The sequence below is a fragment of the Ciona intestinalis genome, chromosome 4 (genome assembly GCF_000224145.3).
Source record: "Ciona intestinalis chromosome 4, KH, whole genome shotgun sequence".
Classification (NCBI taxonomy): Eukaryota; Metazoa; Chordata; class Ascidiacea; order Phlebobranchia; family Cionidae; genus Ciona; species Ciona intestinalis.
Window position 1 is genome coordinate 1,988,504 of NC_020169.2, and position 17,812 is coordinate 2,006,315.

Here is a 17,812-nt window from a genome sequence, read left to right on the forward strand (position 1 = left end):
CCATAGAAATCTCTATGGACTTTGTTTATGACAACCAGAGCCATAGAAATACCGAGTAGTCCAACCCATTGTTACGTAAAAGACAAATTGAACGGCAATTTGGGTCCAAAATAACACAGTAGGTATAGGAAAAATCCATGTTTTTCGGTAAATTACAGAAAATCTTGGGCCTAAAAACAAATTTAAAGGTTGAAAAATGTAAAAAACATGTGTTATTTGTTTTCTGTGTCAAAAAAAGTCAAAAAATGGAATTAGAAGCGGTTGATTTGTGACATTTTAGTCATTTAATGGGGGTAAATTTATATATTTTTTCAAAACAATGTTTGGTAAGGTAAATAGAAGCTGTTTTACGCCTTCTCACAAAAGGAAATCGCAAATAGAACTCAACAAGTTCGTTTAAACTCATTGCGAAAGTCACCGCTTTTGCTCTATTTTGAACACACAAAGACGGCAGTTGGACTACTCGGTGTTTATACGACTCTGATGACAACTACGTGCTCAATATTTCTATGGCTCTTAGTTACAGTTGTTAGGGACTCCGGGGGAATTCCCTTAATAAAAACAGTTTTAATTAAACTAAAACTTTGAGGTAAATGATGACAAAAACTGTTTCGGTGGCATTTCACGAGTTGCTGAAAACACTCTGCCTTCAAGAATTTCCTTGCGGTATTGGAACCTGGGTAAGAAAACAAAAAGTTACAAAAAAACTTTTACCTACATAATATATATTTTTAGAGAAACCCAAATGACAAATTTGCAGAAGGACAATATGCTGTTACGCTAAAAGGTAACGTCTATTAATTAAATACTTATCTTTAAAGTACCTCGTTGCCACACAGGTTATCAGCAAAATAAAAATTGTCTACTCATTTAATGGAATTATTATATTGAATAAATGAATGTAACTTACTTTATCCTCGCGTAGCCGGAAAACGACAGTCGTTATCACACGGGTTTAACACCTCATGCCAGCTTACGAGTTACCACCTATGTTACTTTGTGGATAATTATTTTTGGGGGGGTTTTTTTATGTACGGCTGATAATTTGGACAACCCATTGGTGACCACTGGGTCGGAGCAATTGCCGTTAAGCGTCTTGCCCAAGGACACATACGCCCACAATGGTAGCAGGGTCGAGCCTTGATCCCATTACCTCTGGGTTACAGGCAGGCGCGCTGACCACTCTGGACGAAATTGCTTTATAATAAAATATTAATAACTTTTTTGTCCCTTCGATTACGGTAGCGAAGATTTAGAAGCATTTTAAAAGAAAAGACAGAATATAGCGACAAAACAACAGTTGTTCAAACACACTTATTGTAAAAACATATTTACATTTATTTGAAAATAAGTAAAACGTGGTCGCTACACCTAGAAAAATCCTAAATCCTGCTTATAAAGTTAAAATGGGTGTAAAGGGTTTATTTCTCCTCTTCAAAAAGTAATAAAGTTTTTATAAATGAATAGTAGGTCAACAACATTTTAGTTTTATGATAAACAACTATAAGGTGTATATAGGTTTAGTTATCACCATACAATTTTACTTCAGGCAAGAATCAGTCTATTTTTGTTATAATATGTATTGAAGTTCGATTTGTAAGCTTTATAAGAAACCTGTACGAAATAAAAAATACTGCTTAAACAAAAAACATACCTACTGCTCTAACCTGGTATTTACACTTCATGGTATTTGTTTAAACATTGTGGTCACCAATGGGTTATTCAATAGGCTACCATACAAAAAAAAAAGAAAAAAAAGAAAAATAATAATTACCCACAAAGTAATATACATGGTAACTCGTAATCTGGCCTGAAGTGTATGAACACCCATGTTATTACAACTGTCCTTTTTCAAGCCACTTGAGGCTATAGCAAGTTAAATTGTTTCACATACAAAATTAAGTACAGGGTTATTCCTAAACGTTATGACGTGTATACTTGTTATAACGATTTTCATTTTCCCACCATGCCACGAATAAGCAAGTTACATTCATTCATTAAATTTGGTTAATCATGTAGACTATGGGGTTCAATATGAGAAAATGGAGGTACTGAAAGAATATCTTAACTCTGGCACATGGGATGTAGATACATCTTGGAGCAATGAAGCAGCTGATCTTCGCAGCCTTGCCATCTCACAACCATGGAAACTTTCCGGTGGCAAAAATAGTTCACAGTTTATACAAGAATTCTTTAAAAGCCTCAGAATTATTGATAAACAGGTTTCAATATTTCTTTATATTGGTGATTGCTTGGAAATGTAAATTTGTGCAAAAATGCTTGTTTAAGATTTTTTTATAAGCATATTGTAAAAGTTTTCAAATTGGTTTTTTTATAACCTATCCTATTTACTTAAATAAATGAATAAATAAATGAATGTACCTTACTTTATCCTTAGGTGGCTTGAAAATAACAGTCGTTATGGGTGTTCTGTTTCATACACCTCGTCAGCTTACTAGTTCCAATGTATGTTACTTTATGGGTGTTTATTTTAACAAGTAAATGTTTACAAATCTGATATGAAATAACCTCTAAGACACTGTTCAGATAACGGAAATCGACCATGGAATATTAAGCATGAAAAATTTGGAAGATCTGACCCTAAGTGTAAATTTGTTACGAAAGGTACCATCTGATAATCTGCCTCCAAACTTAAAGGTAAACGAGGAAAAACACGTTGTAGAAATCATGTTGTTTCAACTTGTAACATAAGAATAATGTGCTGTAATTTATTTTGATCCCAGAGTTTATCCTTATGTGATGAGGTAATTTAAAATTTCGGTAGTGTTGTTTTAAGATATAAAAACTTGATATGAATTCCTTCAACCCAGTTGTTATGAATGGGTTGTCCAAATTAGCAGCCGTACAGAAAAACAACTGCACACAAAGTTACATATGTGGTTACTCATAAGCGGGCACAATGTTTTTAAAATTAAACATCAATGTTATAAAAACTCGTTTTCTGGCTACGCGCAGATAAAACAAGTTACATACGCATTCAGTTATAACACAGTTATACTATTGTTACCTGTACTGGTATTTTGAAAAACCATGATTGGCTTCAAGTTTAAATAATCCAAGTTAAGTGTCATACCCCTAAAGGTGGCTGTACACAGTATCCGGAATTCGTCCGTTTTGTCCGGATTTCGCTGCCGCATGCCGAATTGGACACGGGTTTGCATACAACTTCGCATGCGAATTCGCACGCCCGATACTGTGTACAGCCACCTTAAGTACGTATTGTTACAACTAATGTTCAAAAAAACATTATTAAAATGCTAATGCATTCAACTCATACCCTGTTATTAGGTGCTTGAACTGTGCACTAATTGCTTGACAAGCATTACCTCTTTGTGTAAAAATCCGCCACCTTTGCTACACCTTGGTTTGTCGTACAACCAGCTTCACAGTGTGGACGAGTACAAGTATTTTACTGTAGAATACTGGTAAGTAATAATAACGTGTTTTAAATCAAAATGAAACCTCAAGATCAGGGGATACGGGATCAATGCTTGAGACTGCTACTATTGTTTTTGGAATATGTGTCTTTAGTTATGAAACTTAACAACAATTGTTTTAACCCAAATATTTTTTCAGCTTTAGGAAATAGAAAAACTTCTAAAAAATATTCACCTACAAACTTACATATATATGTTGTAACTCACAAGCGACCTGAAGGTGTATAAAACAAACAAAGTGCTATAACAATTGTCATTGGAAAAATAATAATGTTGGCTAAATTTTCAATACACTACCTGTCCCTTTTTGTTGTTCAAAAAAATTATTTTTTCAAAAAAAGGTAATATTTTTTCATTTTGTTTTATCCCAGGCCATCTCTAATGTCATTGGATTTAAGTTACAACAACTTGAACCAACTGGTAGAGCTTGTGGATAGACTTGCATCGTTGCCAAACCTTCGTAACTTGATTTTACAGGGAAATCCAATGTCTGTAAGTTCACCAACCGAAATTCCCCATTTTTTAAAATCACTTTTTACTGTAACATTTTTTCTGATAAAAAGAAAAAAAAAAAAGTTTTAACACAGGATTAAAAAGTGTGTACTGTGTTTTATATTTATATATCTTTAGTTTTACAAGCTGTTTTTTTTTTATATATCTTTAGTTGCCACTTTGCAAGCCGATAAGATGTTTGATATTTTTTAATGTACTATCTTTACCGCAATTGCTGAAATGCAAAATACATTTGTAGCTAAATTGAGGCAATTGGCTACAAATAAATATACATAGCGGCCAATATTACAACATTTTATCAATTATAGCTCATGATCCAACAAGGCTACTATTGAAGGGTCAATGCACTGATTTAAGTGGGTAATATTATTTTTCCTAATAAATAAAAAAAAGAATTAAAATTCAAGATTCGAAATAACGTATTCTAGGATATCCTAGAATACCTAATTATTTTGTAATGTGCATTCTTATGATTAATTTAACCCAGAATTATCAATTATGAAACTAACATACTCTTACCAAGAAATGCAGTCGCACTAATAATAAACAATAAAGGTGTAGGGAGCCCCCACTCTTTTCTTGAAATTTAATGTAAATATGTTTTTAACTTTAAGCATGTTTTAACAGCTGTTGTTTTTACTATATCTTGTCTATTTGTTTAAAATATTTTTAAATCTTAAATACTGTAATCTAAGAGACAAATAAAAGTAATATTTTAAGTTCCCTTGGCAAAGTGGTTAGCGCGCCTGTCTGTAACCCCATAGGTAACCCAGTGGTCACTAATGGATTGTCCAAATTATCAGCCATACATAAAAAATGGAAAAAACTACCCCCAAAAAATAATCAACCACAAAGTAACATACATGGTAACTCATAAGCTGGCACGAGGTGTATGAACACCTATGTTATAAGTTATAACAACTGTTGTTTTCCAACCACGCGAGGATAAAGTAAGTTACATTCATTAATTCATTATACCAATATAATTATTATTGTTTTTTAGCTCATACCAGGATATCGTGGACATGTAGTAGATGCCCTAAAAGAGTTAGTAGTTTTCGATGATGTTCACATTTCTGCTGATGAGAAACACCATTATAAAGGGCTCGGGAAAAAGAAAGAACTAATTCTGGATGAAGCTCAATTAACTGTACATTTTAAAGGACTAAATGGCATACCTATACCAGCGGAATTAGTAGTACGTGAAATAGATTTTTTAAAATTTGAACATTTAGTGGTGCCTGAAATAAAATTAACAGTAAAATTAAAACATTTTAGATTGTAATGCCTGTCACATGAATTTAAACCAAAGATACTATTAGTAGTATTTCCTGTTAAGAATCAAATTTTATGCTTAATTGGATATAGTAGTAAGTACTCACACAACACGGGCCATTTTCAGAGCATTAGTTAAATCTAATGCTAATTTCATTTAGGAGGATGAAGAAAGGCAAGAATTCCCTGTAATTAGCACCCAGTATGTGATTAAATATGAAATGCTGGCAGATGCGGTTCCTACTACAGCAGAAACCCAAGGTAAGTTGAAAAAAGTAGCATATATGGAAACCATAGCACAATTGGTTAGCGCCCGTCTCATAGCCCATAGTTTATAAGTTTAAGGCTGTTTGCTGCCACCGTTGGGGGGTATGTGTCTTTGGGCCAAAAACTTAACCAAAATTGCTCTAACCCAGTGGTCTCTATTAGGTTATCCAAATTATCAGCCAATAATAAAAAATCTCAAAAAAACAATCACCTACAAAGTAACATACTTGGTAATTTGTAAGCTGACACAAGGTGTATAAAACTAAACACCCGTGTTTTAACAATTGTCGTTTTTGCCCACGCGAGGCTGCAGTAAGTTGTATACATTCATTCACATAGACTCATAGGCACCAAACTTTTTTAAATGCAGGGAAAGCCAGGATAGATAGACATGCATTCCTACAAAACTAATCCAACTTATTGGTTGTAACATTCAATGAATATTGCAGTGTCAAAAGTTCCAGGGTAGGACCTTGCGCCAACCAATGTGACAAGGGGCCAGAATTTGGTTTGAATATTTCTTTACCTTTGTTGTTTTTTTTATTCAGATTACACTACACCTGTTACCAGGGAGAAATCAAAACCAAGTGTTATTGAACCAACAACAGTTGTCACGTACTACACTGAACCCAGAGACTGGAATGAAGGAGAAATAAGCTTGGACTACAAGTGTGTAAATTATTTTGATCACTAGTGCCATGGCCAAGTGGTTAGCGTGCCTGCCTGTAACCCAGAAGTGATGGGTTCAAGGCTCGTCGCTGCTACCATTGTTTGCATACAAGTCTTTGGGCAAGACCTTAACAGCAATTGCTCCAACCCAGTGGTCACCAATGGGTTGTCCAAACTTTACATGGTACTTTTTTTTGTCCTTAAATCTTTAAATAGCATAGAAGATAGCTCAGTCCTACCTTTTATAATTTATACATAAAATACATTTAGTACTATGGGGAAAGGTGGGACACCTTTAGCACACTATATCAAAATATTCTGATCATTTTTTTAAACAACTATAATAAGACGAGAAATAGAACGAAAATGTGTCCCATCTTCCCCCACCTTACTATATATTCGTTAAATATGAAGTCCTACATTTTCAAAACTATTATTCAATACTAAACTTTTCTGTTCAGACACACCCATGTTGTCTATAATCTTCCTTGTTTCCGAGACTTTCTGCAACAAGGAATCAATTTCACAATCCAGTATAAACGAACTTTGTCTTGGCCCATGACCCCTGGGGAAACTGAGGGTAGAGTAGCCACTCCAGAAACGACTGCAAAAAAATCAGCCAAGGGAGGAGCTGAGACTCCAAGTAAGAAGGGAAAGGATTCAAAAGCAAAAGACAAGGTGTGGAAAAACTTCTATTACTAACTTAGAAGTTAATAATTAAACATAAATGGCTTGTTTGGCTGCTAAGTGTAGCATCCAAGCTTAATTTTTTCCAATTAAATGTAAATATGTTTTTAACTGTAAGCGTGTGTTAACCTGGCTTTTGGTTTAAAATATTTTTAAATCTTCGCTACCGTAATCAAAGAGACAAATAAAAGTAATATTAATGCAACACTGCGTGTATGTCAAACAGATCTAAGTTTATGAACTCAAATTTTGTTTTTCAAATAGGCAAATATTTGAAAACCAAAATTTCTCTTTTTAGGGTGGCAAAGGAGAGAAAGACAAAGGAAAAAAGAAGATTGGTGGAAGAGACACAGAGATGGAGATGAGAGCAGATCCTCCTACCTTCACAGACATAGGAACTTACCATATACCTTTGTCACACTTTCTTGAAGGAGACAGAAGAGTTAACAAGCTTTGCCATTGTGGTGGTGGCCCTATGCCTACCAAGGAAGAACTGGAACTATTAAAAGTAAAAGAATTGGTAAGTTTTATCTGTGTATTTTATTATAGTGTATAAAGATGAGGTCCTACACCAAAGCATGTCTTTGGACCTCGGATTTAGTCCGGAGATGACATGTTATCCTAACAGCTAACACCAAGGATGTTAAATGCAACCCCATTATTTTCGGCAGACTGGGCGACAGTTCTTCTAACATGGTGTTCTGTGTTACACACCACTTGCCTGTTTCCAAATAAGATTTATTCTCACATATGGAAACTTTATGGGTAACTTGTTTTAGAGAATTAACCATTTTGGTTTGTGTTGCTGACAACTTAAGGGGCTTGCTGGGATAAAGCAAATGCCATTAAGTGCCTACCCCAAGAACTCACATGCCCATAATTGTAGTTTCCAACTTGTAATTATATATTATTTTGATGCTTCCCTAAAATATGTTGTATCATATTTGTTTTACCTTGTAGGAAGAAGTGAAACCAGAAACAAAGGGAACAAAAAGAAGAACGCCTTCAGCTGAAAAGACAAAAGCAAAAGGAAAGCCAGGATCCGCTGCCGGAAAGAAAAAGGATGTTAAAAAGGAACCAGATGAAGACGCTGCAGAAGAAGAGCCTCCTGTTCCTCCACCTATTACTCTGGATGTTGGTATTAATCTTCTGCGCTGGGATACAGCAGCTGACAGTTTAAAGGGATTGTAATTTTGTTTTACTTTATTAAAAGTTTTTTTGCCCCATTTTTTGTGATATTAAAGCATATACACAATTCTATTTTATTGGAATTTTAGTGTATGGAAATTATAAAATTTGCAGTTTAATAAATTAAAAGCACCTTAACTAAATTTAATTCTTTAAAAAAATATCATATTTTTCGTATGGTCTCAACAATTGCACGAACAGTTTCATCTACATTTTGAAAGTTCTCCAGGACACAGTCAGCAGTCTGTAGTTGATCAGTCTTAAACATTCCAGTTGCTACTGCAAGGCATGGCACATTGTTAGCATGAGCACACTCTATATCCTTTGGACTGTCCCCAATAACTATCATATCATTGGGCGTTATGTTTTTGTGACCCAAAAACTCTGAATATCTTGCTTTTGCCACAGTAACCAAATCACTCCTTTGGTCATGTGGGTCAGAACCAAATGCTCCGAAAAGCTCATCTGTGTTTTCCAGTTTAAAAAGATCCACGTCTATTTGTGCTGACTTGAGTTTTAACAGTGCAGTGGCTTGCAGGTTTCCTTTCGAATTTTAAAATAAAGAATCATAAATAAGCTTGTCACTTGTCACCGTACACTGGCAGTTAAAATCAACAAATGACACAAACTTAGTTATACTTGTCATAGTTAAAACAAATTAATGCAAAACAGCTATGTTATGATAACAAACTAAATATAACCTTAACAATTTTCCTTTTTAAAAAAAGATTTTTTTCTGGTAGTTCAGACTAAATCACAAATACGATGATTCAGACTGAAGGTGGCTGTACACAGTATGCGAATTCGTCCATTTTATCTGTTTTGTCCGGATTTCGCTGCCGCATGCGGAACTTGAAAATGGGTTTGCATACGACTTCGCAAGCGAAATCGCATGCCGGATACTGTGTGCAGCCTCCTTAAATGGTAAACATCACAGTTTACAAGATTTTTTTTGCTGACCTGTTAGTAGTGCAAGTTTTACGTCCTTCCTTTTAGATAACACTTGTAGTAATTCATTTACTTTTGGTAACGATTTCCAACAATAACTAAACAAAATAAAAAACTAGGTACATAAAACATGGATTATCGGCCAGTTAGGATATGTACATTACAAGCCATCTGTATATAGTTACGAAAAGATATTTTTCATTCAAACATTTTAGTTCAAACATTACAAATCATTTTATGGTGATGTGAGAAGTTAAAATGAGTAGGCTATGGTTTAAATTTTTAAACTGAAAGATTGTAATGAAAAAAATTGAGTATGGTCTCTGGGCTATAATGTTGGTATTAAAAATAGAAAATGGTTGACTAGAGGCATTCAAAGTTTTTATGCAATAATCATTTAATGTCACTGTAATAAAAATACCAACTAAACATACAAACTCAAATCTCCCATCCATTACTATTAAAATCCCCTACTTTGGGAAAGCAAGAGGCTTCAAAATCTGGTAGCACCCTGGGTGTTGGGGTAATAGGCCAACTTTGGCCTAAATCTCAGGTCCTATGGAAAATCTCGCTGCAGAACCTCAGCCACTCAGAATATAATAGTATTGAATACAAAATGAAATGAAAAAAAATTCAGAAAAAAGTAGGTATTTTACCTCCCATCTGCAATACCAGTTTTTACAACTCCTGGTAGCATTTCAAATGCTTTAGATATACAGTGTGCATAGTTTTGAGAGTTATCACTGGTTATACCATTGGCAATCAGGACATCTTTTGTTATGCTTGGATCTGTGCCCCCTAAAAGTAAAAGCAATAAGCTGTAAAAAGAACTGTTTACAATATTCCAAAGTACTTATTAAATAATAAATATGCATTAACGCATATAAATCAATTATAACTTACAGCATCATAAAAAGTGTGTTAAAAGTATGTACACGAGTATATAATGCAAGAAAAAACTAACTGTTGTTTCTTACAGACTTTACGTAGAAATGTTACAAAACTGACCAGAAAAAACGACGCCGTTTCTTTCAATGTTTCGGTCAAATGCTACTGATAAAGCCTTTAATAAAGAGCTACCGCCTTTCCCAACCGTGTGTGCCGACGTAGTTAAAGTACCATCGATATCAAAAAGCAGCAACCTCGGAATTCTACTCATCATTGTAACATCAACGACGGAAACCACTCAAAACAGAAATGTAAAAAGGGACTTCCCAGGCAGTTATTTAAACAAACCATAGACATCTTAACAATAAGTAAGTTATTGTTAAGATGTCTATGAACAAACAACGAAATTAGATATCCTGATAAAACCATGGAAATAAAAATAAAATGATAGAATTTTTGTTGTTTTTGTGGTTTTAAACCCATGGCGCTCTCTATAGCAGGGCGCCATGTTAAAACCCCAACTTTGACTGGATATATAAATGGATGCAGTTGCGACTTTTTATTACTCCCTATCAGTTCAAACGTCTTAGGCCTACTTTGTGAAATTCTACACAAACCTTAAACTGACACCTACATAACCATCAGTTGGTTTATCTCTCAAAAGGGGTCACTGTACTATATATTTAAAATGCAATCACGGCACAAGAGCATCGATCATATCTGCACAGGTCTAGAATTTTAGATTTTGTGTATCAGCGATTACAGCAAAGAAGGGATGGAAATGCAGACGATCTGCTGCAACGAATGTCTAGCTAGCTAGTAGCTATATCTGCGGAGTGCCTTGCTCAAGCTAATATTACGAAATCTAATACCCCAATCCTTTTGGAGTTTTCCAAAGCTGATTTGCAACAGTCACCACAATAGTTAGTATATTAATTTTAAATACAACGGTATTTGAATAATTGTTTAAAAAGGTTAAAGCAGTTTAGTTTGTTTTTATCGGTAAACATAATATTGAACTGTCCTTTAGGCTAACTGGTATTTATACGGAATGGGGTGTGTAAAACAAAATACCCGTGTGAGGAAAAATAAGACACAATTATTCATTTGATTATCGAGTAAATTTCAAAATCAACTCTTTTTTTCGTTCAAAACGGAGACGGCGGAAATTTTTACGGCCGAGGATAACAAATGTACGAGTCCGTTAACTGGCGGTCGTGGTGACCGTAGTTGAGTACGTGAAAATTTTGCTGTTGAATTTTGAGCAGCAGAGGCATATTCTTTGGCAAGAGTACGCGTGGTTCGTTTTGCTTTATCGTTACAGGTTTTCCATAGTAGTGGCGTGACTACTGTAGGGTTCGCAGTTGCTGGTTTAGGGGATATAGTCGATCCTGGGGAAGGTACGATGGGTGGGCTTCGTACAGTTACTGGTCGTGCTGTTGCTGTTGGCGTGCATTTTTCTATCTGACTATTGCTGTTGGTTTGAGGTCTGGGAGTGCTAAAATACATATGTTTATGTTATAAGAAATCAATTTTTAGTTAGTGATAGTTGTCAAACTATAGTTTTAGGGTGCTAGGCTAGCATAGGACCACGGCCTATCTCTAGTAGGCCGTGCATAGGACATTTTTTACTTGCGCAATTTGGTTACAGTACAAAAATAATGTTGACAGAATTATATAACCGTAGCCACGCGACTGTAAAAAACGCTGTAATTGTTTAAAACACCATTAAGAAATATGAAGTTAAGACGTTCCAGCAATATCCTATCTTACCCCACAGACACATAGTTGTATAACTTATACATATTTATAATGTGAGTATAGTAGGGTGGGGGAAGATGGGACACCTTTAGCACATAATGTCCAAATATCTTGATCGTGTTTTAAACAATTAACAACGGTCTATAGGGGTCGTAAGGATACGGTTTTATAATTCTTTAAAAGCTCTTTGTTTACTACCAAATGTGACGAGAAAATAAAATGATACGGTGTCCCATCTTCCCCTATCCTACTATATATTACCTTGTCGTTTTTTGCCTTGTATCTAAAGTTCCTTTGGAAGGATACTTCATTGATAGTATTCTACGAGCACGCTCACGACACAGAGAACATATAACCGACGAAGTATTCGTTGCGTTGGAGTATCTTCGACGTTTTTCATCTTTCGATCGTTCGCTCAAGTGATATTCATAATACCCAACTCGATTCCTTGAGCTCTTTGGTCGTTTCACATTTGAACTTGCGACTTGGTCGCACGATTTTTGAGAAGACGGATCAGCACGTTTGCTTTCGCTTTTGCCTTGCGCTCTGTCTTTACAACAAGCCAACCAATTATTGTGCAGAATGGTTAAATCGCCGTCTTTGCACGCCCGGTTCAGCATACTGTCTTCATTAAGCCGAGCCTCGGTAGCCCAAGCTAAACGGGCATTAAAGTTTGGAATAGACGAACGTCGCCTCGCCCATATATTTTTCACAGCCGAGTTATTGGAGTCTGAAATCTTACTATCAGATTGCGCGGAGAGAGATTTTGTGACCGAGTGTTTCGATTTCGATCTTAAATGTGCGCTATGTAGTTTACGCTGTAGTTCGTTTTGTGCAGTAACTGCCTGCAGTTTCTCAAAGGATAGTAACCGTTCAACGACCGCTTCAACGTCCCCCCTCTGCTGCATTATTCTTTCCCTTCGAGCAACCGCTGCTTTAGTTGTTTTCCTTTTCCCGATTTTCTTTTGCGCTAGGGGAAAGAAATCTGCTACAGGTACAATTGCTTTCCAGTCGCTGTCAAAAGGCAGCATTGAGAGTTCATGTAGCGTAACTTCATCAAACGCGGCAGGTAAAACTTCCGAAAACAGATACTCGTCCTCAAAAACTTCTTCTTCATCACTCGAAAACTCAATCACCTTGTTGCAGCAACCCAGCGCCGTGTCTTCGGTTTCCGGATCATGACAAATGGTCGGTTGGTTCTCATTCATATAAAGCTGTTTGTATTTATCGCACCGTCTTTGCTGGTTGATGCCGTCATCGCTGGACATAGAGGTCGTTTCGTCCTCGATATTGGATGAGATTTCTGTGTCGGAAAGATCTGAATCGTAGTCAGATGATGCGGCAGTAAAAACCTGAGTTTCCAGCTCATTTTCACAGGTATCACCATGCTTGCAGTCAGCAGAACAAGTATTTTCGTCACCAGAATCCATTTGGTCCTCTGTTTCCGATTCGCAGTGCGTGTGAAGTTCGAAATCCGGAGATTCCTTTTCTATTTCCATATTCAGGTGCTCCGATGTATTGTCATTCGAGGCGCAGTGATAGTGCTCGTTTTGTAATTCCAAAAAGTCGGATTTACAGAGCTCGTTTGGCTCGATATGACCAGTGAAGTACCTTAGGTCAGTGCTTGGGGAAGGATTGCTTATACAGCGAGTTCTTTTTTCTGCCCTGCTCGTTGGTCGTTGCTGAACAGACGGTGCAGTGCCCTGCAAACACATAGCTGCAAGCGTATGATTCGGATAATTTACTGCTCTGTAACTCTTTGCTGCCGTCACATTAGTCCACGAGTGCTGACGCGATGCAAGGCTTACATTGCTGCACGGGGGGCTGGAAGTGTTATGTACCTCTTTATTAATACGTGTTTGGGAATCGAGTTTTGATCTGGACTGGACGCAGGTTCGCAGCCGACGTCTCCAGGATGCTAATGTCGGTGACGTGTGATGCGTTTGATCTGTCGGAGCTACGTAATTGTTTTCAAATATTATGTCAGTCTCACTCGGTGGCGTGTTGTTCATACACCATTCTGCGTTGGTGGGGTTAGCTGTTGAGTTTTGACTTTTAACTTCCACGGATTGTGAAGCCTTGTGGCCGTTGGGCAAATAGTTTGTGTTCGAATGATTTGGGTAAGCCCGTACATCGTCGATGCTTTTGTGGTGAGCTCTGCTGGTGGTCGTAGGCCGGAGTTTTTGGAACGGCGATCCATCTCGGCGCAGATTACCGGCGTTTCGGTGGGACTCTCGTTCGTGCGATCTGAAAAACAAAGACCGAGTTCAAATGAATTGTTTCCAGGAGCTTAATTCAAGTGGTTTATAAATAACCGTGTGTTGACGGCACGAGGTGCGTGGCGTTAAAATGGCGGCGAGGACTTACGGCCCTGTACGACATCGAGCTGCCACAGCTGTCGCACTTGAAGTGTATTATTCAATGCTTGAACTTTCAAGGGCCAATTGCAGCGACGGAACAGCCTTGGCCGAACCTTTTTCCAGTAGTGGTTGAAGTGTATACTGTCAACTTTTAACAGAACGCCGTTACGTTGTTGACGTGCAAATGCCCTCTTTGTTTTTGAATACTCTTACCTATCATCTACTGCTCGAGAGGGCCATTTCGTTTTGTGCTTTCGACAAGTTTGTCGTGGTGTAGCCAAGCTTTACTAAGCAAAACTACAAAACACGCGTTGTGTATTACACCGTCACCAAGGAGGCCAAAAGCACTCGGAAATATGGCTTGTCCCCTAATAAGTTTCAGTTATATAGTTTGCGGACTAAAATGGGATACCGTTAGGACAAAAAACACAGTTCCTGATTTTTACCAGTTAACACCCCTTATTTAAAATCATGGTGCTACGGTTATATAATTCTGTAAATAGTCTCTGTTTACCATCAGATCGAACAAGAAAGTAGAATAAAAACATGTACCATCTTACCCCACCCTACTACACGACTCCGTACTAAGCCCATGCCAAAACATTTCTCGTTAATGGTCACAATACTCACTTCTTTCGGTTTTCTTTTGTAGAAGAAGCCACAGGGTACCAACTTTGTCGGTAAATTGTAGACAGCAGATTCTGCTGAGGCGTCACTTGTATTTCTTGCTTCATTATAGAACTAATGAAGCATCCAAAAGAATACACTATGGTAATACCATCATAATATATCCCGACATAGCACATATAATACCACAGTTACCCTACACCATATTCTACAGCTCCGTAATCTATAATGTAGTATCAGAAACGCCCTGCACAATATTCAACAGTAAGTACAGTTAAACTTGGCTGCAAAAACCGAACTAAATAATTTATAATGAGGCTTGACTACTTTATGTACGATGAGTATTGAAATTTCTCGTTTTGTTGGATAGTTTCTGTATTTAACGTTAAACCTGTTCTTCTTGATAATTAAAGGAATTCCACGGCTGGATATCTAGACTTGACTGAACTCTGGAGCACCGCAGTGAACGTGCTTAATAGCGGCTTAAAAGCGGCTGGCAGTCGACCCTGTAGCTTTAAGTTCAACTGAAAAGCACTCGCGGAGAGTGCCGGTTTTAAACGGGCGCGGGCGTGCCATTGTTAAATGCTCGTTTGGCCGATTACCCTTCTCACAGTGGGTCGGGTTTCACTGGAAGAATCGATACAAGAAGGACTATTGCCGTCCACGCCCCGAAAGCGGGCAAAGCGATTGAAGGATTATCTCCTTGTCAAAGGCGCATATGCCCCCAGCGTATTCCATTATGCCCTTAATGGGCGAAAACAATGCGAGGACTGAATACATTGGGCGGAGCATACTGTACCTGTCCAGAAAACTGTTTTCAAAGACCAATGATGATTACCTATAGTGACCAGTGAAGAAAATAGAACGCAAGGGTGACCCATCTTCCCCTAACCGCCTATATATTTAAACAGTGCATTTTCATCCTCTTGCTTTATAATTACTGCAATTATTTGTTGTCCCGTTACTATATAGCCTATGCCCTATACTGTGATATGGTTTCTAAAAACATATTTTCCTAACGGAACGCTGCTGCCCAGACCTTCAGTCGCTAGCAACTAAATGGACGAAACCGTTTTGTGTCGTTGCAGTTGTACAAACGTTGTTTCATCACCACCAACAAAATCCAAACAGCGTCGCTAATCAAAAGCGAAGTTTGTGTACGCGAGTGGCAGTCCTGCCTCGCGTGTTTCTCGCATTGTGCCTTTGGTGTTCACCATACAGACCGCAATAACACCTTACAAAGCGCTGTCACTTTCGAATTCTCCAGCAAAACTTTCGCCTATTGTCCTGGAACGTTGTGTTTGTAACGCAACAAAATTTCTATTGAAATAAAAACCACTTCGTAGCCCATGCCGCGACGTAATAAAATCGATTTATCAGCAACACATAGCGTTACTTATTTTAATTGTCATTAAACCTGTACTGACGTCAATCGTACTCTACTATCCGAAGTGTGCACCTGTCATCCAAAGTAGAAACATGCCTTTATATTGTAAAATCGGCTGCTACAATCAAGTACTTTTGATAAATTGAAAACTAGCACAGGGCGGCGACTAATGTACTTATCTTATCAGGTTTAAGTACTTGATTAGGTCTGCAAATATTGAACCGACTGTAGTGTTTCTGTCGAGTAGTTAGGACTTCAACCTTATTATCAATCCCGTGTATTACTTTTAATTGTAAATAGACAATTTGTACGTTAATAATCTACAGTTCTCATAATTAAGTTACTTGTCTAGCAATAACATTGGTTTATATTTGTCCATTTTCATTCAACTAAAATGCAAAACAATGCATGCAGTCGCAAACACAGCATGAAAAAAGATATTGACGAATTCACATCTTTTTGAAATTTTAATGTACTAGCTAACTACGGGTGTATAGATTTTGAATACCTGTAAGAGCAGCAGGGCTATTATAACGCATAGTAATACAGACTAAATACACCTACGTCTAGATTTTGATACATTAGATTAAGCTATGGCATACAAGTCTATCCTACAGATATTGGATTGAAATACAAATGCAACTGAAGTCACACAAGAATGAGTGTTTCTGTTAGAAATTTGTGGCAGGTATAATATATATTGCTATTTTTTAGTCGTGGATATTGCTGGTTTTTAGGAAATATATATAATATGTACTTTTGCAATACATACATAATATGTACTTTTGCAATACATTTGCAGTTTAAAAGTGTAAAAGTTGCTCTGAATGTAGAGGATAAATATGCTACAGAGGTTCTTAGCGTTAACATACTGCACAGAAATGAATGAATAGCAGGATATAATATAGCCATGCATGGAATGAAAAAAAAAACATGAAGTGGAATTTTTCAGTTGAGCTTTTTGGTTTTAGAAGTTTTTTTGATTTGACAGAAAAAATTTACAGTTTATGATATTTTAAAAACAAAACACAAGACCTTGAAATAGTTTTGGATGAAGCAATGCAAATGACATCACACCATGGACGGAACACTTGGTAAAGATAAAAAGATATAAAAATGGGGAGTGCACTCGGAAAAAGTGAATAAAACAAAGGACATGACAAGCTGGGGTAGGGCAGGTTGAATTATGAATACATCGTTGTCACCAGCCACTGCAATGTAAATGTGTAATTACAATATTGCTAGTTTTGTTTCTATTACATGAGGTTCTACAGCGTGGTATGCTTATATCAGGGGAATGAAGATTTTGCCCAAAGTATGAGTCCCATTACACTGGCACGGGGTTTTAGTGTAGGTAAAACCATTTATATAGGCAGAAAAAACTGTACTGCATACAGTTTTATGGTAGATATAGCGAATAGATAAAAGTTCCAAGTTTACTTACTGCCTCTAAAGAAATCTTTGCTTCTTTGCCTGAACCCTTGAATTCATTGAAAGAATCTAAAATTGAAAAGTTTCAATTTATGCTAAAAAACAGACATAGTAACTCTATGTAGGTATAAAAGGAAGAAAATAAAACGCCTGAGTTATAAAAACTATTGTTGCCCTGCCAGGCAAATATAAGTTATCGCAATTTGCTACTATTGTGAAAATAAAAAAGTCAAAAGATTTTGCTACTATTTTAAAATTTATTTTTGAAAATGAAAAAAGTGCAAAAATAGGAAACATAAAAGTACTTACTGAACATCGTCTCTAGTCTCACAGAGAGTAATACAAAGTCATCC

At 36.7% G+C, this 17,812-nt stretch overlaps 3 protein-coding genes across 3 annotated transcripts; 1 reads left to right on the plus strand and 2 right to left on the minus strand.

Annotated features, from left to right (window-relative positions):
* The first annotated feature begins 513 nt into the window (after window positions 1-513).
* On the plus strand, window positions 514-8,129 carry LOC100176420 (leucine-rich repeat-containing protein 43-like). The gene is made up of 12 exons (XM_002125256.4): window positions 514-680; window positions 736-787; window positions 2,020-2,222; window positions 2,548-2,658; window positions 3,310-3,446; window positions 3,830-3,950; window positions 4,975-5,169; window positions 5,408-5,507; window positions 6,062-6,182; window positions 6,644-6,860; window positions 7,168-7,389; window positions 7,830-8,129. The coding sequence occupies exons 1-12, from the start codon at window positions 594-596 to the stop codon at window positions 8,058-8,060; spliced, it is 1,797 nt and encodes a 598-aa protein (XP_002125292.2). The 5' UTR covers window positions 514-593; the 3' UTR covers window positions 8,061-8,129.
* LOC100181103 lies at window positions 8,061-10,236 on the minus strand. The gene is made up of 4 exons (XM_002130553.5): window positions 10,014-10,236; window positions 9,662-9,803; window positions 9,018-9,103; window positions 8,061-8,600 (listed from the first exon to the last, which is right to left on the minus strand). Exons 1-4 carry the CDS (start codon window positions 10,165-10,167, stop codon window positions 8,221-8,223), a joined length of 762 nt encoding a protein of 253 aa, XP_002130589.1. The 5' UTR covers window positions 10,168-10,236; the 3' UTR covers window positions 8,061-8,220.
* Window positions 10,237-10,609: 373 nt separating this feature from the next.
* LOC100183453 lies at window positions 10,610-14,765 on the minus strand (the record flags this gene model as incomplete). The annotated part of the gene is given in 3 exon segments (XM_002130491.3): window positions 10,610-11,391; window positions 11,916-13,901; window positions 14,645-14,765. Coding segments are annotated over 3 exon segments (2,457 nt in total). The 3' UTR covers window positions 10,610-11,024.
* Window positions 14,766-17,812: the final 3,047 nt, after the last annotated feature.